Below are 25,904 nucleotides of genomic sequence, written 5' to 3'. Positions count from 1 at the left end.
GGTCACAACAAAATACATTAACTGGATGGCCTGTTGTGCTACACACAACCATAGACTGGACTGGTTATTCTAGACAACAGGAACTCTTGAATGGAATACTGATTTTGTCTAGGTGCATGCTGCCCAAGTTGCTGCATCTTGATTGATTTTTATGCTTATTGGTAATAGCGATAAACGTGGGGCCATATGAAGGGACGAAGGGACGTACTATTCATATATATATATATATATATATATATATATATATATATATATATATATATATATGAATAGTATATATTATATATGTATATGTATCGCGATCATCAGTTTGGAGAAGGAATTTCAATTCAATTTCCACCCACAGACGAGTATACACCACACTATGGACAAACCCCACACCGTGTTTAGGGCCCCTTTACACATAGTACAAATAAAATGTGCATGAAGCAGGAATCGTATGCAAAACGCCTCTCTGTCGCTGTCTGTACCACACAACTCCACTGTAACAACTAACTGTTGCTACAACTATTTGCGCACACCAGCAGCTGAAAGAGAGTGCCCTGTGAGAGCCCATTTGATCCCTCTCGTGGCAGGTGTCGGTCAAATTCCAGGTCACACACACGAACATCTAACACCGTTCGCTTGGCACTTAGAAAATGTGTGGCCATTTGCACTATTAGCACGAAAACAGTCAGCAGACGATCACTTTCAAGCTTGATATGAAGTTTGTCTAAGTGCCCCCACTACTGTGGTGTTACAAAAAGCTACACACGTGGTGTGTCTCACACGTGTGCGCATGTCACGCCCCTCTACAGATCTGATCATATGGGGGCTGCACACAGCACGGGCCTGTCAGCTGATCGCAGCACACTGACAGCTGGATGACGGCTCAGTGCACACATAAAAAACACAGAAGCCACCACCAGGGCAGTTATATAAATGTTGTGGTTGTTCATTCGGCTGCTCCTGGTTTTGTTCGGGGTCGCCACAGCGGATACAGCCAGATCCGCATTGGTAATTGGCACAAGTTTTACGCCGGATGTCCTTCCTGACGCAACTCCAGTTTTACCTGGAGAAACACACACAGCTGCTGGTGTTCCAAAGAGGTCTCCCATCCAGGTACTAACCAGATCCTGCTCTGCTTAATGTAGCTTCTGAGATCTGACGGGATCAGGCTGACACAGAGCAGACCGGCTGCCAGGGCAGTTATATAAATAATTATGACAATACCTACATACGCAATTACATAACAAATAATGAAAATGAATGACCACATAACACAGAGGCACATTGGTCTGGGCGCTGAATGGACAGGGGGGCGTGTCTGCTCACAGCAGCTGCTGTTGTGATCTTTGCCCCTGGACGTCCCAGCTGGAGAACATGTACCATGTTTTGAAGGACATGAACTTACAACATTCCTCCATGAGGTGCATCTCTGCCTGTTGTCCTCACGTGGTAATACATAAAACATCTTTCGCCTTTGCGCCGGGCTGCAGTGGTCGCACACAGCACACCTCATCCATGTCCTTGTTGATTTCAGGCATTTTTCCTGCACCATTTACAGGCCAGCGATGGTAAGTCGGTAAAGTTTGTGGCTGGCAATCAGAGCTTTTGTAAATTGCAGGTTCGAATCCCGTGGGTGGCATGCATTTTTCTTTTTTTTTTTTACAGCAGCTGTGCGATGTGGTTACACATGCTCCAGCTGCTCACACTGTGTTCGTGTGCACTAAACCGTCGCAGCGGAATTGTTCACGCCTGCCCGTCAGCTCTATGTTTTCGTGGTTCGCTCATACGAGTTGTTCCGCCGTGATTCACCCTGATTTGTACTTATTCATGCTATGTGTGAAGGGGCCCTTACACAGGATTTAGAGCAGAGTTTAGAGATGGAATTTCAATTCAGTTTGCACCCAGAGAGTGAGTATACACCACGCTATGCACATACCCCACACCGTGTTTACACTGGTTTTAGAGCAGAGTTACGTCGTTATGTGAGAGGTCCCTTTATAGCTGTAGCATCCGTATATACAGTGTTATTCCCTTCACACACACACCAGTGCCACCAAAATATTTCAAGGACAGACAGTAGACCAGGGGTGTCCAAAGCATTCCAGAAAGGGCCAAGAGGCTGCAGGTTTTTCTTGTAGCCACTGACTCCAGCGGGCGATTTCACTGATGAACTCATCCCATCTGGTTAATCAGTGAAATCACCTCCTAAGAATGCTCACATTCACATTCAGAGCTTGCCGTGCCACATATCTCTTTGGAAAAGTGAACATAATGCAGTATCTCCATTTCTCTCCTGCAGACTGTATGGGTGTGTCAGCAAATACATTTCAGAAGTCTAAATTATGCCTGCAGCAAGCGTGCTTTTGCATACACAAACATAAACACAGATTTGTAGGACTTTGAGGATATTTAACCTAAATTTGGAAAATATTAAAATATAACAGGTCTCTAAAAACTGATTTGACACAAAATGACACATTTGATGGGATTTGGTGGATCAGCCATGGAGAACTGTCTGTGTCAGACAAAGGCTACTCCCGAAGGCACGCACATGCAGGCCAGCCACAAATGGTAGGAGCATGCGTAAATAGTTAAAGTAGTTGATAAAACGTTCTTAACACTATTGTTTCTGTATGAAAACGTTGCTTTTTCATCCCAAATATGAACGATTAATTAGCAATACGATGTCGTTTCATTCAGCTCGTTGAAGCTTTAGTTCTTGACACATTCAGATATTGTTGCATTAATTCAGTACGTCGGACTTGGTCTTAGGTAAACTAAGCAAATGATAACAAACTGTCAAGAATGACAGCAAAATCAAATACAGACGATTTGAGGTTGTCTGTGGCATTCATTCAGATTTTTCAACACTTTGAAAATTCTGACAAAGCATAAGCTACAGGAACAAAGCTTAATGAAGGTTAAACAATGCCTCTGAAAGGTGACAAAAGTCCAGATTTCTTGTTTCATTTGGGCTTCATTGTCCTTCATCAGTGCCGTGTGATGAGGGCTTAAAGGACTGGAGCAACAACAACCAAGCTTGTAGCCAGGATCTAAAAAGGGCGAGGGGCAGGGGAAGTTCTTTTTTTGTGAAAGCCGACCTTATGCGGTTATGTAGTTATGCAGAAAAGTTAAATTTAGTAAACTTATTTTTATAACAGAACATTTCAGAGTGGCCTTTTATTGTGGCCAGCCTAAGGCACACCTGTGCAATAATCATGCTGTCTAATCAATGGCATATCAAGTCAGACAAATGAATGTAGGAGCTGCGTGAAATAGGACACGTTTATCCATTTTTACTGTCATTTTGCCAAGTTTTTAGTATTTTGGAAAAAATATACTGTTTATTATGAACGGGCTTGCTATTTTCTGGCGTCAATGTTATGTATTTATGGAAGAATCAATCGGGAAAACTGTGTGCTAAGAATAACGCTTTTAAAAAACTAAAAATCAGCATTTCGGCAAGAGGGTGCACAGCCAAAAGACGGGGGCACACCCCTATTTCCCGGTTTAGAAAAGCCCCTGATATGGACATGATTTTGTTGTGTTTTTATGTTTTTTGCTGTATTTATTTGATCATAGTTGTATGAGGAAATGATGAATTGAGTGAATGTTAAATGGAATAAACCCTGGCTTCAGACTATTCATTTTACATTTTTAATCCAAAGTAAGTATAATATACAAGTAAAATATATGAAATAATAAATAAATAGCTGAGTCATTTGTATCCTTTGTGCAGCTGTATGCAATTATATATCTGATGTTTGCAAATCCATTTGAAAGAACTGAGTTAAAGCTCCTTGCCTTGAGAATTCTGGGAACTTCTGGTATGTAGGTGTTGGGATTTGATAACTAGTCAAATTCACTTTGATTTTCAGAGCAGATCTCCAAATGCACATGCACATATGCATTTTTAAAGTTGTAACCAATCCAGTAAAAGCTTTTTATCATTGCTAACCAACAGTGTCTGGAATTGGTTTCTTGTAAACTGCTGACAACACCGTGGTACAAAAAAACCCCTCATCTTGTTTGAGTGGCATTCCATTGCCTGCGTACACATGGAGACAGGAACATGAGCCGCTTCATGGAAATCTGTTTTCAAAAAACCATTGTGGTGATGGATAATGAAAGTCATATTAGTGGAGTGATAATGATCGTCTACATTGTGTGCCTGTGTGAATGGGCGTAATGTGTAATTAGCAACATCATGAATTGGTCATTAGTATTATTTTGGTGCTGCTCTCTCTTAATAAATCCTGTAATTGAAAATCTGATATCATCTAGTTGTCTTTATATTAAATAAATAAAATAAAACCCTGTAATTTCTCACATGGCACCTCGTGTAGTTGTGATGGGCTACCAGCAGATGACACTATGTGTCTGCTAACTGTGAGGCAGAGACTCACGCTGTGTGCAGTAGAGACCGGTCCAGCCTGGGCTGCACCTGCACTCGCCGTCGTAGGCACTGCACTGGGCTCCATTGTGGCAGTTGCACGAGTTGAGACAATCGGGTCCCCAGTGCCCAGAAGGACAGGCTGCAGGCACCAGAGGCACAAACAAGCTCATTATCACAAAAACACAAACTCCAGCAATGTGTGATTTCCCAATAACTGTTTATCCTGTGCATGAACACATGAAGAACATAAACACACCATGCACTACAGTGTGAGCATGTAATAAAACATCTGTCAGGGGTAGTTCATGTGTGTCATATAATTTCAGCATGGTGTGAACATCTAAGGCTCTGCTAATGATTTTGGATCAGCGTTGACGTAAATCAAAGCTCATAATGTGTTAGAGCAATTATTTAAGTGAGCGACGTGTTCCGTTGGAGCTGAGGTCGTATGGTGGAATGTGAAGGATGATGAAGATGATTAATGAGTATGAAGGTAAATGTGAAATTAATTAAGTGCAGAGATGAAAAGAACAGGAGTGGAAAACAAAGGATGAAGGAGAGAAGCCAAACCCTGAGAGCAGTCATCTCCTATCCACCCAGGGAAACACTGGCAGGAGCCATCGATGGGGTTGCAGGTACCATTGTTGGTGCAAAGGCAGATCTCAGCACAGCCCCTCCCATACCTGCCACTTGGACACACTGATAACAACACATCATTTCACAAAGGAATATGTTGACCAGTGCACGATCAGTTCTCAAGAAAGACTTGCGAAAGCCTTTAATGGGACAACAACAAACATCATACATCAGCTTGAATGTTCTCCAGTGGAATATACTGTGTCATTTTTGGACATGAATTAATCTGTTTAGACAAAAGGAGGAATCAATCACTGCCTCCAGCAGCATACATGTCCCATTTCTGCTCATTCGAGTGGAATGAGTGATGTGCCACAAAATTAAAATAGACCATGTACACAGACCACTCTATGCATTTTTTATGAAATTAATATTTCAGTGCTCTCCGGCACTCTTCAATAAAATATGTAATTTCCAATGAAACCTCTATTGTGTTTTCTTCTTGGACCATGGGACAAATTAAACCAAGGTGCATCTTAGCGTCAGTGATTTGGAGCAGTAGCAGCAGTAGCAGCAGCAGAGACATCAAAGCTTTTTTTATAAAGAGAATAACCAAGCCTAAGAAATATCGGATAAGGTGGCTGGCTGTGAAAGAAATAGGTCTGACACATTCTCATGTGGGGTGATTTTAATGATTACATTTCAGCTGGCTTTCCCCCCTTTTCTTGAGAGCTCTTTCAAGCTCCTTCAAGCAGGTTGTCATTAGGCCATGAGGTTGGCTCCTCCATACTGTTGCTTCTGGGGATTCTGGCTGCAACACACCAGGAGCGCATCATTAGGCTGGGACTTTGTGCTGGACAAAGGACAAGTGAGGACACCGACAGCGCTCGACAAAAGGACAATGTGCATGTTCCCGTCCACCTTCCTCTCTCGTGGCCTCACGCCTGCTCACTGGTAATTACAGTCCACACAAATAAGGATTGGCTACTGTTTTTCTCTCTTCCTTTCACTTCATCCGACCTATTAAACTTTTACTTGTAACTCGTGGCTTCAAGCCATGAAAGAGAATTTAAAAATCTCCCACAGCCTTTTATTTCTTTATGGAAATTATTAGAAATAAAGTCTACAGTATATCTGACTGAAGGCAGCTTTGGTCAGCATTTGAATTTCTGTTTAATACGGCGTGGAACAGATATCTGAAGTCATGAAGTGATCACACTTACTAAACTTTCAATTTTTTGCTGTCTTACTGTAAATCACTTTTTAATTAGTTAACACTTTACGAGTATATGAATTGTTCATGTTTTAAATGCTCTCTATACCTTACTTATGTATGGAACCATATTGCATCCACTGGATAAAAAAAAAATTAGACCAAAGAGCTCTTAATTACGAGAAAAGATCTTGTCATTACGAGTTCAGGATCTCGTAATTACGAGATAAGTTTTTCTTTTTTTTGTAATCGCTTCTGTACCATGGGCTTCCGTCCAGTACCTCAGTAAAGGCAAGCGTGAGAATTCCCAAGTCATAATCAAAAATCAGCCAATTTGTAACTTCCAACACTGCACTGTGATTGCACACCACTTCTATATGCACACAAAGTGTGGATTTTCCCCTAAAATGTTCCTGAATGAATGAAACTCCTCCAGCGAGGCGGGGCACGGGGCAGCCAGACTGGCATGTGCCGGGCTGGGAGTGAGCCCCTCTTTGTCGCTCAGTGGTCGGTGGGGCTGTGTGAGTGAAAGCTGGAAGTCTGGAGAGGAGCGAGACACAGCTCATTTTGGTGAGACACCCCGTGCTCCTCTCTGGACATTCATCCAGGAGCACCTTCGGGGAAAATCCACACTTTGTGTTTGATTACAGTGTGTTATCATCAGCTAACCTCAACCCGGTTCTTTACTGAGAGACTGGAAGTACGGACGTGCATATACATAAAACAATTTCGACACCTGATCTTTTCTCATAATTACAAGATCCTGATCTCGTAATTACAAGATCTTTTCTTGTAATTACGAGCTTCTGATCTCATAATTATGAGATCTTTTCTTGTATTTACGAGATTCTGATCTCGTAATTATGAGATCTTGTCTCGTAATTACGAGATCAGCGGTTAATTTTTTTTTATTCAGTGAATGCAATACGCTTCTGTACTTATGAGAGCAGTACTACATTTGTTGTTTTTGCAGCCGATCTGCTCTGTGTCAGCCTGATACTGTCAGATCTCAGAAGCTAAGCAGTGTGGGACCTGGTTAGTACTTGGATGGGAGACCTCTTTGGAACAGCAGTCGCTGTGTGTGTTTCTCCAGGTTGCACTGGAGTTGTGCCAAATACCAATGCGGATCTGTCTGTATCTGCTGTGGTGACCCCGAACCAAACAGGAGCAGCCGAATGGACAACAACAACTATATTTGTTGTTTTTGGAAGAAACTAGACAAAACTTTTTTTTTATTTTTTAAAAATGAAATTTAGGCAAAAAATAACTTATGTTACATTTTTGGAACATGTCACAAAAATGTCTATACAGACTCCTGTGTGCCTATATGTTTTATTTATTTATTTCAGTTTTGGGATACAAACTTTAATATACATTTTCAAGACATTTGGTGACTTGATTGCTTAAAATGGGTGAAGAATGCAACTCCTATATGAAATATACCACACAGAGTTACATGTTTTCATATGCTTTTTTATCAAAATCATCAAAATCTACTTGACATATACACGCCCTGAATAAATGGGCTTCAGCTTCAGGCTTTTGTTTGGAGTGGATGATCAGTATGGGAAGCATCAATAAAACTGTTTATTTAAAAGGTCAGCTGTTGATCTTATCTGTGGCACGGACCAATGAAGGTAATGGTAAGAAAATGTAGATGTGTCACAATAAAATAACAATAAGGCTATTGAGGAGAGCACTGAGGTTGAGAAGTCCTGGTCATCTCAGTGCAGCTGTTACGAGCAGAAAAACAACAAAAACCCTGACAATAAAGATGGACCTCTATGATTATGGATTGTGATCCAATGGATCCAGATTATTATCAGGATCCTCACTAAATTGCATACACTTTTAGATATTAATACATTAGTTATGCCTGATTTTATAAACATTGAGCTTGATGCATTATTAAAGAATAAAAAAGAAGACATCCAATATAAGCCCATTGGTGCCGGTGCTTATACCAGTTTCTGTCGTGTGAAGCAGATGAGAGTTTATGATTCCCCACATGGACAAGACACCAGTCCATCCATCCATTCATCCACCCACCCATCCATCCATCCATCCATCCATCCATCCATCCATCCATCCATCCATCCATCCATCTTCTATACACACTTTCTATACAGCAGTCATAGGGCGTGAGGTGGGGTACACCAGTCTGTCACAGGTTACTCCACCAGCCAAGGCTAGTACCCATTTACAGTGGGGTAAAAAAGTATTTAGTCAGCCCCTGATTGTGCAAGTTCTCCTACTTAGAAAGATGAGAGAGGTCTGTAATTTTCGACATACGTACACTTCAACTATGAGAGACACAATGAGAAAAAAAATCCAGAAAATCATATTGTAGGATTTTTTTAAAGAATTTAATTGTAAACCATGGTGGAAAATAATTATTTGGTCACCCACAAACAAGCAAGATTTCTGGCTCTCACAGACCTGTAATATCTTCTTTAAGAAGCTCTTCTGTCCTCCACCTGTTACCTGTATTAATGGCATTTGTTGGAATTCATTATCTGTATAAAAGACACCTATCCACAGCCTCAAACAGTCAGACTCCAAACTCAACCATGGCCAAGACCAAAGAGCTGTCGAAGGACACCAGGAAGAAAATTGTAGATGTGCACCAGGCTGGGAAGAGTGAATCTACAATAGTCAAGCAGGTTGGTGTGAATGAATCAACTGTGGGAGCAATTGTAAGAAAATGGAAGACGTACAAGACTATTGATAATCTCCCTTGATCTCGGGCTCCACGCAAGATGTCATCCCGTGGGGTCAAAATGATCATGAGAACGGTGAACAAAAATCCCAGAACTACATGGAGGGACCTGATGAATGGCCTGCAGATAGCTGAGACCAAAGTAACAAAGGCTATACACTACACATAGAGTGACTCAAATCTTGCAGAGCCAGGCATGTCCCCCTGCTTAAGCCAGTACATGTCTAAACCCGTCTGAAGTTTGCCAGAGAGCATATGGATGATCCAGAAGAGGATTAGGAGAATATCATGTGGTCAGATGAAACCAAAATTGAACATTTTGGTAAAAACTCAACTCGTCATGTCTGGAGAAAGAAGAATGCTGAGTTGCATTCCAAGAACACCATATCTACTGTGAAACATGGGGGTGGAAACGCCATGCTTTGGGGCTGTTTTTCTGCAAAGGGGACTGGACAACTGATCCGTGTTAAGGGAAGAATGAACGTGGCCATGTATCGTGAGATTTTAAACCAAAACCTCCTTCCATCATTGAGAGCATTGAAGATGCAACGTGGCTGGATCCTCCAGCATGACAATGATTCCAAGCACACCGCTCGGGCAACAAAGGAGTGGCTCCGTAAAAAGCATTTCAAGGTCCTGGAGTGGCCAAGCCAGTCTCCAGACCTCAACCCCATAGACAATTTGTTGAGGGAGTTGAAAGTCTGTGTTGCCCAGCGACAGTCCCAAAACATCACTGCTCTAGAGGAGATCTGCATGGAGGAATGGGCCTAATACCGGCTACAGTGTGTGCAAACCTGGTGAAGACTTACAGGAAACATTTGACCTCTGTCATTGCCAACAAAGATTATGTTACAAAGTATTGAGTTGAACTTTTATTATTGACCACATACTTATTTTCCACCATAATTTACAAATTCTTAAAAAATCCTAAAATGTGATTTCCTGGATTTTTTTTTCTCATTTTGTCTCTCACAGTTGAAGTGTACCTATGTTGAAAATTACAGACCTCTCTCATCTTTCTAAGTAGGAGAACTTGCACAATCAGGGCCTGACTAAATACTTTTTTACCCCACTGTACTACTGGGTGGACTGGGACAATGTAGATGACGTTGTGTGGAAGGAAACAGACAGGTACCATAACCAGGAATCAAACCCACATCTATATACGAGAGCCCAACCCCTATTACACTGAGGAACCTGCTCCAGTTGTTGTTGTTTTCTTAATTAAAGTTTAAAAAATCCTGCATCATCTATTCTGGCTATTTGCCCATTAAATTTCCTGAAAATTGGTTTTACAGTCAGAGATGAAAACATGACCTCTTTGGTGCTTCAAGGTTTTGCTGTAATATATAGTACCTGAAATCTACAATACTATAAAATATAATAAGCACATCACACCAACACAATATGTTTATCTTATTTGTTAACTTAGGGCAGTTTTCCCTAATAATTAAAATAACTGCTTTTTGTATTTCAAGACAAGACTCCTGGACAGTTTTATTTCCAAACTGCATTTTTTTTAACCTTGTTCTGCATACCAAAACTAAAATGTCATTGTGAATGGATTTAACAGTTAGTGAAACAGCAGGAAAAAGGGTAAAGGAACACACAGGACAACTTGCCTTGGTTGCACAGAGAGCCGGAGAAGCCGGGCAGGCACTCACAGTGACCCGTGACATGATGGCATGGACCGGTACTGTGCACACACTGTGGGCATGACTGGCTGCAGCGGTGCCCGTAGAACCCAGGAGAGCAGACTGGAGCCGACACAGCACAGCAAGAAGAGGTGGATCAAGCCCACAAGGTAGATGGAACATGAGGCATACAATAATGAAATAAAAAAAGAAAGACAAGAGTGATCAAAAGAGTTCAAAAAAATCAGGGCCGGATAAATTAACACAGAATACATGAGATGAGACATGAAAATGGAGAGAGAAAACAGAAATGCCAAACTTTATTGTAATTATTCTTATTTTGTCTGATGCCAAAGATGGATAAGTAAAACCATCAAGGGCATTGTGAAAATTTGCTTTAGCTAAGGACTTGAGAACAGGTTGATGATGCATAAAAACCATAAAACACTGAAAAATGCAGTTTATAGAAATAATACACACCATTAAGGTTAGGCTAAATTGGAAATAAAGGTAATTATTATATAAATAATGGATGTTCATGAGTGCAATGGTACGAATACTTCATGAGGTGGAAGATGGAATACCAGTCCATGGATTCCACAGACATTCCATGGAACATTCCATCTTCCACTTTATGAAATAGTCGTACCATTGAACAAATGAAAAAAAAATTCATTCTTTGTTTCATTTAATGCCTAAAAAATTGATATTTTATTCATTTTTAAACAAGAGAAAATGGACTTACATTTTGGTGTGTGTCAAGAACTTCCAAACACTCCAACACAAATTTTAAATAGCAGTCCAATCCCATCCAAAATTGTTCTCAGTCAACTTGCAAAACAGTCAGATAGTTCATTTCATTTCATTTATTTATTAAAAAGGGACAACACATATTGATGAACACATACAATGTAAATATGTCAGATTATAGCCGTGGGCTAAACATGGCTATAGTTCAAAAACAATCCTGATGATATAGTCCATAGCTGATGCCGTGCAATGATGTCTTCGTGTACTACTGCTTTTGTCAGTCCAGCGAATATTTGCAACAGAAATTTGTTGAGTTCTTCATCAGACAGCGCTTCTACTTCAGCTAGATATGTCCCAGCGAATATTGCAAATGCCTCCAGAAGGCTTATGGCATACTGGATTTGTTTTTTCTTTTGTGTTACAAGAATGAGCAGCACCAATAAGTCGCTAAGTGCCGTCACCGCACATGCGCGCAAGGTGGTCGCAGCGTGCAATGGTACAAATCATATGGAACCAAATTTGCACACCAAATGGAACCACATTTGCACGCGAAATGGAGAACAATGGCAAATGAGACGAATGATCTATCACATGCCATACAAAACACAAATCAAATGACAAGGATCTATTCAGGCATTATATAAACTAAAATTGTTGCAGACAGTAACAATGAAAACATGATAAGAGGTTGCAACAGTGACAAAACCTTCATAAAATGTCTTTTTTTTTTTTTTTGAGTTGGCAACTTTTGGGAAAAACAGCAAACCTTGAAGAAATGCCTAAAGGTGCTGGAGTTATAAATTAGCACGACTGTAGATGATGATCCCTAGGGTTTTGATTGGTTTATGGGCCTAGGAGGCTACGTGACACATCGAATGATGTTTAAACATGATAAACTGTGAAACTGGACTCATGAGGTTTCCTCTTCACAAAAACAGTCTCTGTAAACTCTGGAGTAATCACTTCCTCGCTGCTATACAAGAAAAAAGTTGATTGATTGATTGATTGTCCACAAAAACAAACATGCACAGACTATTAAATTCTCTCCACTCCAATAGATGTTTACGGCTTTGTGACTGCGGCATTCACTCCCAATCAGCGAGCTCATCACTGGAAAGCAGCTCCAGAGAGACCCCATTCAGAACCAGAGCTGGCCGTCCCCAGCAAGCACGCCCTTTGACAAGTCTTGGCCGAGAACTGTGACTCTCCCACTATGAGTTTGCTGCTGAGGACAGGCTAGAGGTGAGGAAGTATTTGTGTGTGCATGCTGGAGGGCCACTGCAGGAGGACAGACACTGTGATTATAGTGGTGATGAAGGGTTTACACTCAAGTAGTTATGAACAACAACTAAGTGCTACTCCTCCTCAGCTGGCTCATCCTTCAACTTTGCACCAATCAAAGAAAGGTCAGCACAGTGATGGAGTTGTGCCACGCTCAGTTTCTTATAGTGTATGAAAGGTTTAGATCTTTTTGGTCTTTTCCATACATGTATGTTTTAACATTACCTGTGTTCTCTTGCTGTCCAAATGCCTGACAAACAGGAGCTACCCCTATTGGCTTACACCTGACATGTGCAGACAATACACAACTGCATACATTTCAAATGCATTTAATTTATTCCAAAGACCAGCACATAGCTTGGTGCAGAGTTGATGAATCACGTCTCAAAGGTCACCGTGCATGGAGTATTTCAAACCAACCATGTGTGGAGAGTGAACAAAGTAACCTGTTCTCAGTGTAAGGATCATATTGCATGAGGAAACTGGGAGATCACTTTGCCATCCACCAGGACATTTGTCAAACAATGGATGTCCTAAGTGCTGCACTTGAGGAGCTGAGGAAAGAATCTGAGTATCTGAGTTTGTAATTGCTTTGGATCAAGACTAATATCCAGGCTTTCAAAGAGTTACTCAACTTGGCCGTCAGACATGTATCTGTATGTGTTAAAAGTGTCAAAATTGTAGAGACTTCACTCATCTTGGCAGTGGCATTCATGTCTCTGGGTCCTTGGTGTTTGAGCTAGAGAGATACCTGGTATGAGCTCATGGAGTCTTGATGTCACTGGACAGAGGTGTTTACTGATAGCAATACATTTGCAGAAGAACAAACTTCCAAGTCTTTAAGGTCCTGGTGCCTCCTATCTTAGTGTATGGTGACTGAAGGTAATGACTGGATCTCTTTGCCATTTATTATTAGTCTCTTCAGATGGTTCGCTGGGATGGTTTTGTGTCAAATGAACAAATACTTAGAGAGACTCAGATGAGGAGTATCACTTGCGCAGTTAGGGAATGGAAGCTGTGATATTTTGGCCATATGGCACATTTGTCTGTGCATGATCCAGCACACAGATGCCTCATTGATGAGGAAACCAGTGGTAGGAAAAAGTCAAGGGGATGCCCATGTTTCACCTGGCTGTGGCAGATGCATAGATGGTTACTCTCAAAAGGTGAGGATGGAGTGGCCATGACATTTGATAAAGTTTGTCCAAAAAAGAATCACTTTATCTTTCATGAACACACCTTTCTACCATGTTTAATCTCTATGACTCTAAACTGTTTGAGTTAAATTGATATGACCATGAATTTGACCTTTTATGGCCACCCCCGGTTAAAGGACATGCGACCAACAGAAAGGTGATACAGCATCTAATATATAAAGCTGACTGTGTATGTGTGCGTGTGTGTTCACTATGCACAGCCACAGTAATTAAGCAATCAACACCAAACTTGCTATGGTGACTGAGGGCACCAAGGAGGAGGTCACTGGGGCCCTTAGGTTGAAAGTGTACATGCGCAAACATACACACACACACACACACACACACACACACACACACACACACACACACACACACACACACACACACACACACACACACACACACACACACACACACACACACACACGGTCAACCTTATATATTAGATCACAACCCGCTCACTGGAGCCCTTATTTTCGCAGTTCACGTGGTACTCAGGTCAGGTAGCAAGCATCACACTTTACTTACTACAGTACGTCGTAGCGTTGGGTAGGGTGACTTTAATTACAATCCGAATGGGCCAGCATGTGCCATGTTCACTTGAGTCTCATGAATGTCAGAAATTGCTCTATGAAAATGAATGATATATGAACATACACAAAATGCAATTCAACTTACTACACCTTAACTAAAGTGACATGAAATATACAATGACATGGCTAAAATTCTTCTCTATTACCCATGACCTCATATTTCTGTTTAATAGTAACCATAGGCGCATCTTTAACCAATTCCTTTAAATAGCTGTCATAAATATCACCTCTGCATAAGCATTCACTGGACATTTAACCATTTTTTCTTAAAATCAAATCACTTTGTGCTTGGCTGCTCGTCAGTCATTCTGGCAAGTTTGGCTTGTTGTCTGTTTCACACATCCATTTTTCTTTTTCTTTTCTCTTATTGCACATGTCATTTGCACATTTTATTACTGTGAATTATTCAGTGTTTAGTGTATATTTACACATGCCGTACACAGAATGCAGCTCAAACCGAAGTCAGATTCCTTCTATTCTGTGAATACTTGGAGAATAAAAGCTATTCTGATTCTGATCCAAATTGTTTTAGTAATTTATCACAGACAGGACAGATGGATGGACACAGCATTGAAAACAATACCTCTGTATGCTCTACTGCTGTGCATGAGTGTCATAATTTCTACAGAACCATAGGAGGCAACAAAATTCACTGGCATACTGATGTCACGGCACAGCTAATCAGTCACTGCACAAGGCCTTTATTTTTATAGGCAGTAATTAATGGAACACACTAAATAGATGGATTATTATTAACACAGATCATCACTCAAAACTGAAGTGACCACGCAAGGAGGAAACTAGTGAGGGAAGCCACCAAGACATCCATGAAAACTCTAAATAAGTTATCCGCTTCTGTGGCTGAAACTGCAAAAACTGTACATAGTGAATTTTTTTTATCGGTTGGATCACCATCTAAAGCATACAGCTTCATGGTGGAGTGGAGCAGAGAGCGATTTTCTTACAAACCTGATGCCAGTCATCTCCCATGTGCCTTCTGACACTCAAATTGAGATTTAATCACTATAAAAACTGATATTTAAGAAAGTTAAAAAAGACTTGTTTAAAGAAAATTTGACTTAGTTTTTCTCTATATAGAAAAATAATATTTTCAAGAATTTATCACATAAGAAAAAATGTCTTGTTTTTGGAAAATGTATCTCGCTATTTCTTAATAAGTTTTTCCAGCTAAAATCAAGCTTTATTTAACCAGTGACAAGGAAAGCCAATGGATTTCAAATCATCCGAGCAAAGGAACAAGATTGTTTTCCTTATTTTAAGACAGAGGCTAATCTTAAAATAACTGTCTACTTTTAAGGCACATTTTGATTATTCAGTGCCTAGACATTTTGCTAGTTTGGAGAATTCTAACCAAGTAAATTTTTCTTACCCCATTGGCAGATTTTTTTTTTTGCTTAATACAAGATAATTTGGCTAGATTTTGGATTATTTGGCTTATTTTGAGAGGGACAGTTTTTGCAGTGATCAGTTTTCTTGCTCCAGAAAACAGGAATCCTGCTGTGACGACGAGCATAGTGCTTTTTTTTCTACCATCAACATGTGACTGCAGCATTACAGTGTAATTTCAGTTTTAGATAAATACATTATAAACATAAAAAACAAAATGTAAATGGCTGTATTAGTCTGAATTTCTATTCTTTCTATTATCCAAACTCTTACCTAAAGTCACTTAAGCCCCTTTCACACCGGGGCTGCTCCCAGTTGCTCCCTGTTGCGTCATGACGACGCAGGAATGTCTGCGTCAGGTGCGCGCAGCAGGGCGCAGAGAGGAGGTGAGGACGCAGCCTGCAGGTTCTCTGCACAGAGACATCAGAGTGCACAGTTTGGCTGCAGACAGACTGTGCACTCTGACTTCTTTTCTACTTTATATTTGTTGTTGAGTTCTGTTATAGTTTATCTTTCCTCCTTTGACCGCGAGATGCGTGCGTGCGATCGAACCATCCGTGAGCAAATGTGGAGATGTCTGGAGTTCTACTTGATGTTGACATGTCCTGTCTCTGGCAATCAGTTTTTTCTTTCTTTTTTTAAGTTCACATGTGCGTGCGTGAACGAATCGTCCGTGAGTGGACTGGAGATGTCCGGACTTTTTACTGGATAAGGACTCTGCCAATCAGTCTGTGAGCAGGACTTATGAATTTTATTTAAACACTTTTGTGAGAGTCTTCTCACAAAAGTGTTTAAAAGTGTTTGCTCCTGCTCCTTTGTGAAAAGGAGCAGCAAGGAGGAGCAGCTGCTGCAATCAGCATTTTTTTTTCTGTGTTTTTTGAGCATGTAGTTTTACTGCATTGTGTACACGGTATAAAAACAATCCTGCGTGATTTATACTGTGGGAACAATGGAACACAGCAGGAATCATAAATTAGCGTCAGTTAACGTTGTCTTGTGAGGGTATGGCTTCCAGTCACGCTGAGTACCATCCTGTTGCTCTGACTTGCGTTGAAACCACTTAATTCTGCATCGAGCAGGGGACACACAAAAAAAAATTAAACATGTTTAATTTTCCTTTGCGCCCCTCGCGCTGTTGTGGCGCCGAGCTGCATCGTGTCGGCACCGAGTTGCTTCCACACAGCGTCGTCATAATGACGCATGACACAATTGGGAGCAACTGGGAGCAGCCCCGGTGTGAAAGGGGCTTAAGTGTCACTTAGGCCTTTATCAGCATTGTGATTACATTTCTTATGTACACTTGATTCCGCAGAAATGGTACTTGGCCTGCATGTGAAATCTGCTGGTCTGACTTTTACAGAAATCTTGCTTGTGCTCTTCTTAAACATGGGCCAGTGGAGCACAGCACAGCATGCATGTTTGAAAGGCGTTTAGAGAAAAAGAAAGAGGCTCACTTCTTTTGCAGGAGGTCCCTCTGTATCCAGGTGCACACACACAAGTGCCGTCCTCGGGAGAGCAGGAACCTCCATTCTGACAGGAGCAGCTGACTGAACAATTCAGACCCCAGAAACCTTGTGGACACACATTGTCGCAGTGGATACCTGCAGGTACATTATAATGATGAATTCACACTAACAAGTAAAATACAAATAAAATTTAGCCCCCGCCCCTTCCCAAAATGTAAATACAGTACCATTTGTAATATTACATCAAAGGACAGATCAGATCACACCGTCTGTGTGTATGAATATTCACTCAGCATGGATGCCTCATGGATGAGAACAAAGAAACTGTATTTTGCGGTTGTCGAGTTCTTTAAAGTTGAGGCCATGCTTACTGATTCCATTTCTCCTTCAAACTGTAATTTACTTTTGATCTGACTGAGGCTCCCTGCCAGTGCAATGTGTTGATTAATAGTGTTGGCTCTCCAGGGAGGCCATCGCTGTCTCTCGCTTTCTCTGTCTCAATCCGTCCTCTTTCACCTGAGCAGCGGCAGTGTGCACAGCCAAAGGGAAGTACTCACACTAGAAGAGTCTGGAAGTATCCCTGTGAATTTTGTCCAGCTCTAAGTAACAAATACACAGAACACAAAGAACCTGTGTGCATGTGAATGCATTCCAGTTGGAGGAGGTGCCATCAAGTAACTGTTGCAAATCATTATGCAAAGAAGATTACTGGAAATGGCTCTGTTGTAGAGCTCTCCTACTCGGTTTCTGTGCATCATGAAATCTTCTCACAAATAATACCCTCATTACTGTCCAAATGTATGTGAACATCCCATCTTACTAACAAAATTTCCAAAATCCTGTTACTTACATACAGAAGTGGAAGATATTTTAAGCAGCAAGCACACTGTGGATGATGGCAGCAACTTCACAGAGAAATCTTCTTGAATATGGATAAAGACTATAATCCAGGCTTTCAATTACTACTTTCACTGGGCCATCAAAAGTGCATCTGTGCGTAGCAAAAATGTTGAAGACAATCACTTATCTTGGCAGTGACATTCATGTCTCTGGATCCTTGGCCTCTGAGATGGAAAGATGCCTGAGAATAGCTTGTGGAGTCATGAGTTTTGCTGCACAGATGTTTTTGGTGATGCCAATATCTTTGCAAGAGAACAAAAGTCCAAGGCTTTGGGGTCCTGGTCCTTCCTGCCTTACTGTAAAGTTCTGAGACTTGGATGCTAACCAGTTACCTTGGGAAATGACTGAACTGTGTTTGGTAGTGTGTCTCTTCAGAGGATCCTTTGGCACTGTTGAAATGACCTTGTGTCAAACAAGTGGTTATTTAGGTAGACTCAGATGAGAAGTATCACTTGCACTGTGAGGGTGTGTCAGCTACGACATTTTAGACATATGGCATGTGTCTCTGATCCAGCATAAAAGTGCCTCAGTGTTGAGGACCCCCAGTTGCTGGAGAAGGCCAAGGGGATGCCAAGATTTTGTGTGACTGTGGCAGATAGGTGATTACTTTCGAGAGGTAGGGATAATCCAGTTGTCTGCGTGGGTGGTTGTTGTCCAGAACCTGGGACAGTTCCATAGTGTGGTGGATGAGGCAATGTGTGACACCAGTGCATGCTCCCAGACTTCACTTGACTAGAAGAAGAAGCACTCAGAGAGCAATCAACAGAGGACAGCTGTCAGGGTTCACATTTTCATCCCCATCACGAGGGTCACAAAGTTTTGTCTGTTCTAAGGTTGTCACATTTAGAATTGCACATTTTTCATAAAGTCACAAAAACATACTTACTGTATAAGCATTCATTCATTCATTTTCTATACCCCCTTACTCCAATTAAGGGTTGGGGGGAGGGGGCAGCTGGAGCCTATCCCAGCAGCCATAGGGTGAGAGGTAGGGTACACCCTGGACAGGACATCAGTCCATCGCAGGGCCACATATAGACAAACAAACACAGGCACACCTACAGTCAATTTAAAGTTCTCAATTCGCCTAACTAGCATGTCTTTGGAAGTGGGGGGAGAGAACCTGGAGGGAACCCACACGAAATGTGGAGAACACGCAAACAGAATAAAAAATGGCCAAGTGAGAAGAAATCCCATAACCTTCTTGTTGTGGGACAACAGTCCTAACCACTATGCCACCACAGTATAAACAATAGTTATAAAAAGGTGTATGTTTTCTTTGAAGTAACCAAAATGAAAAACTAAAATGAATGTTATATTTGTGTGAAGGTTCACGCTTGCCAAAAAATAAATAAATAAATAAATATCCTAACAAACAATCTAAAATTGGAATAAATCACTTTATTCTTTTGCAGTGTGTGTGTGTGTGTGATGGGGGGATCAATAATTGCACAGGCTGGGGAAGCGGGGTTGGGCACCATTCTTAGATCCAATTTGAAGCATTTCCAAAAAAATAAGGTTGGGAATCAGTGAGTTAACTCAAAAATAACTGTAAACAATTGATAATTAATTAACAGTTCAACTGAGAATAAATGTAAAATTTCTTGTTCCTGCTTCTGATATCTGAGGATTTCCTCATTTTGTTTTATTTCAGATAAAACTGCATTTCAACTGTTGTGACACAAAACTGCTTTTAAATGGATACTGCCTCACAATGAGGTGAATTTAACAACTGTAAAACAACTAGAACATTTATTAAACTTCTTTCAGCTGCTCCCATTGAGAGTCTGGTTAAATTACTGTCGATGTTTTTATTTTTTCTGGTTTGACTGAAAATTCCTATTGGCTGGGACAGAAATATGAATGGCCAACAGGTCAACAAAGGATGCTGTGACCTCTGCTCTCCACACCACGCTGACCCACACGGAGCAACAGGGTAACTATGCTAGTCTTCTCTTCATGGATTATAGTTCAGCATTCAACACCATCCTCCTCCATGGTGTTGTGAGGAAACAGCTGAACCTCGATCTACCACATACCACGTCTTTAGATTAAGGACTTTCTGTCAGATCGCTCACAGAGAGTCAGGATTGGCCCCCACATGTCCACAGCTCTCACACTCACCACTGGTTCCCCTCAAGGCTGTGTGCTAAGCCCGCTGCTCTTCGCCTTCTACACCTCTGACTGCAGTCCTATCCACACCAGCAACACCTTCATTAAATATGCAGATGACACCACACTGGTAGGCTGTATCATTGGAGGAGATGAGTCTGCCTACCGGGATGAGGTGGAACAGCTGACGGTGTGGTGTAGAGAAAACAACCTTGTCCTGAACACATCCAAAACCAAGGAACTAATTACAGACTTCAGGAGAAATAAAACAGACATTCAGCCATTATCATTGGGGGGACCTGTGTGGAAAGGGTCAGGGACATCTGTTTCCTGGGAGGAGGAGAAACTGACTTGGGATTGGAATGCCATACACTTGGTAAAAAAGGTACAGCCAAGACTCCACTTTCTGAGAGTCCTCAGGAAAAATAACATAAACCAGAGATTGCTTGTATCTTTTTACCGCTCTACCATAGAGAACATCCTCACATACTGTCTCTGTACATGGTTGCCAGCTGCACAGTTGCAAACAAGAAAGAGCTCCAGAGGGTTACCAGAATTGCAGAGAAGATCACTGGGTGCCTGCTACCCACACTGGAGGACCTTCATGGCTCTTACTGTCTCAGGAGAGCCAACACCATCCTAAAGGGCTCATTCCATCCTGGCCATTCCCTGTTTGAGCTACTGCCATCAGGCAGACAGTACAGAGCCAATAAAGCAAGTACAAATAGATTGAAAACTGCTGTTAGAGCTATGAATACCACTGGCACCAAATAGCCATGTCACATGCCACACCTGAAATGAGTGCAATTTTTTGTATGTGCAATATCCACTGTCACTGAAATATCCACAGTTTTGTACATAGTTTTCTCTTTTTATATGCAATCTCTTTTTTGCTACTCCGTTCTTATAATAGTTTTTTCTTTTTTAATTTGTGCTCTGGACATACCACTTTCTTGGGGTTAAATTTTATGACCTTTCAAGTCTGTGTGTGGTTTACTCAGGTTTATAGTTGCACTGAAAGGTTTGCACCTTACCTTTCGTTGTACTGGTTACAATGACAATAAATAATCTGTTCGAATTATTTAAAAAAAAAAAAAAATCACACACAAAATTGCCATGTACAGGTAAAATCGCTGTAGAGACCCAAACTGTTTTTCTGTATGAAACTGAAAATATATTTATTCACACTACATAACTGTAAAGCTGGACATTTTAACATGGACTTCTATGGGGAGTGACTTGCCTTCAGAGCCAGCTTTAAATGGCTATACAAGTAACTGCAAGATTTGCCACTGCCACGCTTGCTTCATTTATCAGGACCAGAGGTTGGGGCTTGGTTAGTACCTCCTTGACTGAGCTCAGCAGCTTTATTTTAATTCTCTTTGTGCCCACTGCCCTAGTCTGCACTCAGATTTCATGCCACATCAATAGCAATGTGGTTGGAAATGCCCCAGAAGCATTTGCACCATTTATTATAGCCCATGTGCTATACATTATCAAGATAGGGCCCTGTAAGTAGTTGTGAAGCCACAGCATGGCCACTGCTATCTTTATTAATTTAGTCTCATTCTCTGACTCTCACTTTGAACCTTGGCTCTGTCTAGACCCAAAACTTTTAACTTTAACATATGTCTTTGCTCTGCTTCTTGTCTCTTCAAACATTTGCTTACAGGGAAAGAGCAAGAGGTAGGAAAGTGTGAATGTCACAGCAAGGGTGAGGATCATTATGCTGAAAAATGAAGTGCTGCATCTGAATGTCAAATACAGGGGACCAACTGAGGGCCCAGTCTCACAGTCTGGGTGTAGAGGTGCAGTCGAGGGAATAGATTCAGCAGGAAAGGTCAAACCTGTGAGCTCTCATCAGCCCACTCCATTCAGTCTCCTGAGCTTAAGGCATTTATTCCAGGAAACAATGTGGGTTTTATTATCTGCAAGAATGGAGTCGACAAACCAGGCCTCTCATGCTCTGAATGCTGCACAGGTCGGAACCATCTGTCAGCCTTAATTGAGTCACCGGGGTGCATTGCTGGGGGCATCGTGCAGCCCAGTGGGCTGAACAAACACACTTGTGCACATACGTGAATCAGAGAGTCTTGACAGTGGACTCTGAAGAAGGAAAATCAAGCGAGAGCAAGAGGAAGATGTGGAAGTCATCAAATGGCTGCATCTGGGACTGGGGAATACAGCTAGAAACAAGAGCGATTGTTTGTTCTGAACACTGTCACATCACTTACAGCGATTGTTGCACAGGTGGACTGTTTAGTTTAAGTTGAGCCCACACTTGTTATTGAAGTTTTTGAAATCAGACATCAACCAAGACCAGTTTTTAAAACAGTTTTGAAGAGATTCTTGATGCAGGGTCTTGATAATAGATACCTCAAATAGGAATCCAGTTTTTAACTCAGAGGAAATTCTAATTACTTTATTTAGCAGGTAATGTGAATGTGTCTTTTTATGCATGAGCAGAAGGAGAGTGTTAAAGAAGGGGAGAGAGTTTGGCTTTGTATTGTTCACAGTACAAATTGGATAGTGGGACCTCTGGCACATCTTAGTGAAAAGACTTCTTTGAAGAGACTTCAGTTCTGGCATCTCTTGTTCTTTCTTCTTCCCCCTCACTAAGCATCCAGAGTCCCTCTGTTTGTCACCATTAGACAGAAAAGCATGCTGCTCTGTCTGCATTAGTGTTTGTAGTGGGTAAGGCAGTCAGTCTTTAATTTATTTATTGTAATGTCAGGCACACTTGCGCGTGCCGTACACTCCTATTAACACCTTGGCTTCTGACTAATCACTGTCAACATGTCCTCTCTTCATTCATCTTTTTACTCCTCCATTCCAACCTGAAGTTGCCCTGGTTACTAGATAACATTAGTCCCTAGAGTTTGGTTCAGGTTTAATTCAAAGCTACTGCACTAATGCTGCTTTAGTGGTTACACCATTCTTCGATATTTTCAGTCAAAGGAAATTTCAAATGAGGTTTCGAGTTTCAGAATGTGTGTCTGAGTGGAACTCTGATGGCATGTGCGAAATAATTGTACATTATTCTTATTTACATATTCTTATTTACTCTTATTTGTACATACAGTGAAACATGAATTTGATATTCACAGACAAGAGCCGTACACGCAAAGCTGAAAGACACCTGACACAAGTCGAAGCTTCATCCAAATAATTGCTTAATCTAACAGAAACGCTTCAGTTTGTTAAATGGAGAAAAGCTCATCACCAATATTAAACCTTACACTGTAGGACGCATAATCATCTCACAAATTGTATGGAGAGCCATTCCTAGAACTAATTTTTCAAACTCAATTCTCAACATTGTTCATTCACATCATCTTAGCAGCTAAGGGGGAAAAATAGACATTTTGTAGGAACAAGACACTGCTTAGATTTTCTCCAAATGTTCTGTAAATCTGTAAACAAACTCTAAAGGCCCTGACATATTTTTATGTTTTGGCAAATTAAGTAAACTTATCATCTGGGAAATTTGATCTTCAGATGGTGGGAAAAATAAATAAATAAATAAATAAATAAATAAATAAAAGGTTGGTCCCCGAAGGCTTCATTCAGACTGCAAAGTTTCAGAGACTTCCCAGTTACAGAACTAATCAAAAAGTACACAATATTGGACTTCCGGTATGGCATTTAGAGAATCCAGTATGTCCAGTATCCAACTGGATGAGCTAATCGCACTAGCCATCCGCACTGATCGCCGGCTGGCGGACCAGCCCCGACGAGATGTGCGCGCCTCATCCCCACAATATTGGACTTCCGGTATGGCATTTAGAGAATCCAATATGGCATTTTCAGCTCACACCGGTACACTATATTTTGCCTTGGAAACCTAGCATTTTTTGTTTGGAATCCCAGTTTTATTTTTATTTTTTGTATTTACTGCTTTTTGACCACCTGCAAAATGTCCAAGTCCAAAAGTAAGCCTGAATGAGACAGAGAAACTTTGATGCTTGCTGCACCTGTAACTATGGTAGAGATTGGCCTTCTGCTGGAAGACCACAGAGCTGTGCTGTCTGCAGACTTTAAAGTGGATATGACACCTAAAAAATTAGGTAAAACTGATATAAATATCAAAATATACATACAGTATAGTAAGTTGAAAGTGGTTTTAATTATTATCACTGAGAAATAAAGTTTATACAGTTTCTCAAAAGTGTGTACCATCAGCGGTCACGTGATGCTGTGACGTCACAGAATGTAGAGTCCTGTCTTTGTCTGTTAGATTAACAACAGGAACAGATGGACCTCAGCATGGACAGTGACGAGATCAAGAACTTTTCTGACTCCTCTTCAAGTGTGGATTATTTCTGACTCGGATCCTGAGGATGTCGCAGCAGTGATTAGACCCTACAGATTGGAGCCGTATCTTTCGGACGAACATTCAAACCAGGAGCATTCTGGCAGCGAAAATAATGGCGATGGTGTTTATGGTGGAGCCAAAGCAGAGGCAAGAGACGTGCCAATTCCAATGGATTTTGAAAGGCTGTAGAATATGGAATGGTATGGTAGGCTTTGATTTTTGTTGCTGCTGTTTATAACACTCTAATTACTGTATAGCATTTTCGATTCGAGCGTCTGTTTACTGCCTTTGTTATTGTTCCGGAGCCATGACAGTGTAGCTATTACTTGTGGACCACCGTCATTACCTTTGGGTTTTGCCGTTTTCGAGTGGCTGGCATTGCATTCATCCGTGTTTAGTTACGTTATTTTCACGAAAGAATAGGAAATAAACGGAACAAACTAAACATGCCACCGTCGTGTTTACATGCCGCCGTCGTGTTTACTACGTAAGTTCCTTGACCATTTCAAGATTATTGTGAACATATTATTTGGGGTTGACATTTTATGTGTTCCTGTGAGCGGTGCGAGAACATGGAGACGGTAGAGGAAAGTGTCTGCTGTCGGGAGCAAACGTGGATGTGCGAGCGGAGCGAGCGGCAGCCGAACATTTCGTGCATCACACAACACCGCGGCTTTTGATCAGTCTGCCTGGACTTGAAAAGGCTAAAACCTTTCGCCCTTGTGTTTGTGCAATATGCTGCGACACACTGGTCAGGCATATTTAAGCAATTGAGGGTCCATGCCCTTCTGTCGCTGTATTTTGGAAGAGGTGCTCGCTTCACCGCTGAAATTAGACAGGGCGCACCGTAGCTTAGCCCTAAACTGGCTCATAGAGGAAAACGCTGAACAGTTATCCTGCACTTTCATCATTATCAAATGAAAGATCTGGCGGTTCGTGAGGCACGTAAGAGGGCTGACCTGACCTACAATGGACATAAGATTCAGTTCTACGAAGACTACAGCCCCAAAGTGGTGAGACAGTGCGTGGAGTTTGAGCGTCATGTTGGAACTCTATAAGCGGGGACTCAGCCCAGCGCTCCTGTACCCAGCTAAACTGCACATTACTTTGCTGACAGGGGAGAGAAAATGGCTACAATCTGTATCAGACACTGACAAGTTTGTTCAGGACCTATGCAAAGACTAGAGGTGTTTTGTTTTTCATTTAAATAACCGGTATCTGCACTGTTACAGGTAAAGTGGATTAACTGTGTCCATTGGTGCTTCTGCGTTTTCGTTGGTCACACTGCGATGAGACACTTTGTTTTGTGCTCAGTGCATTCTCATAATTAATACCTTTTTTAATCATCAGGCCCC

General features: G+C 41.3%; 1 protein-coding gene across 5 annotated transcripts in view; it reads right to left on the bottom strand.

Moving 5' to 3' along the window:
- Nucleotides 1-25,904, bottom strand: part of megf11 (multiple EGF-like-domains 11) — a 219,027-nt gene that overhangs the window by 11,694 nt on the left and 181,429 nt on the right. For all 5 annotated transcript variants that reach the window (XM_034176419.1, XM_034176420.1, XM_034176421.1 and 2 more), the window contains 4 exons: nt 17,211-17,357; nt 10,515-10,649; nt 4,955-5,083; nt 4,395-4,523 (listed from right to left, as the gene is read on the bottom strand). In XM_034176419.1, the coding sequence (XP_034032310.1) occupies nt 4,395-4,523; nt 4,955-5,083; nt 10,515-10,649; nt 17,211-17,357 (540 nt within the window). The remainder of the gene's footprint in view (nt 1-4,394; nt 4,524-4,954; nt 5,084-10,514; nt 10,650-17,210; nt 17,358-25,904) is intronic.

This window comes from Thalassophryne amazonica, chromosome 8 (genome assembly GCF_902500255.1).
Source record: "Thalassophryne amazonica chromosome 8, fThaAma1.1, whole genome shotgun sequence".
NCBI classification, from domain to species: domain Eukaryota; kingdom Metazoa; phylum Chordata; class Actinopteri; order Batrachoidiformes; family Batrachoididae; genus Thalassophryne; species Thalassophryne amazonica.
Note: the sequence above shows the minus strand (reverse complement) of the source record. Positions and strands in the feature narration are given on the sequence as shown.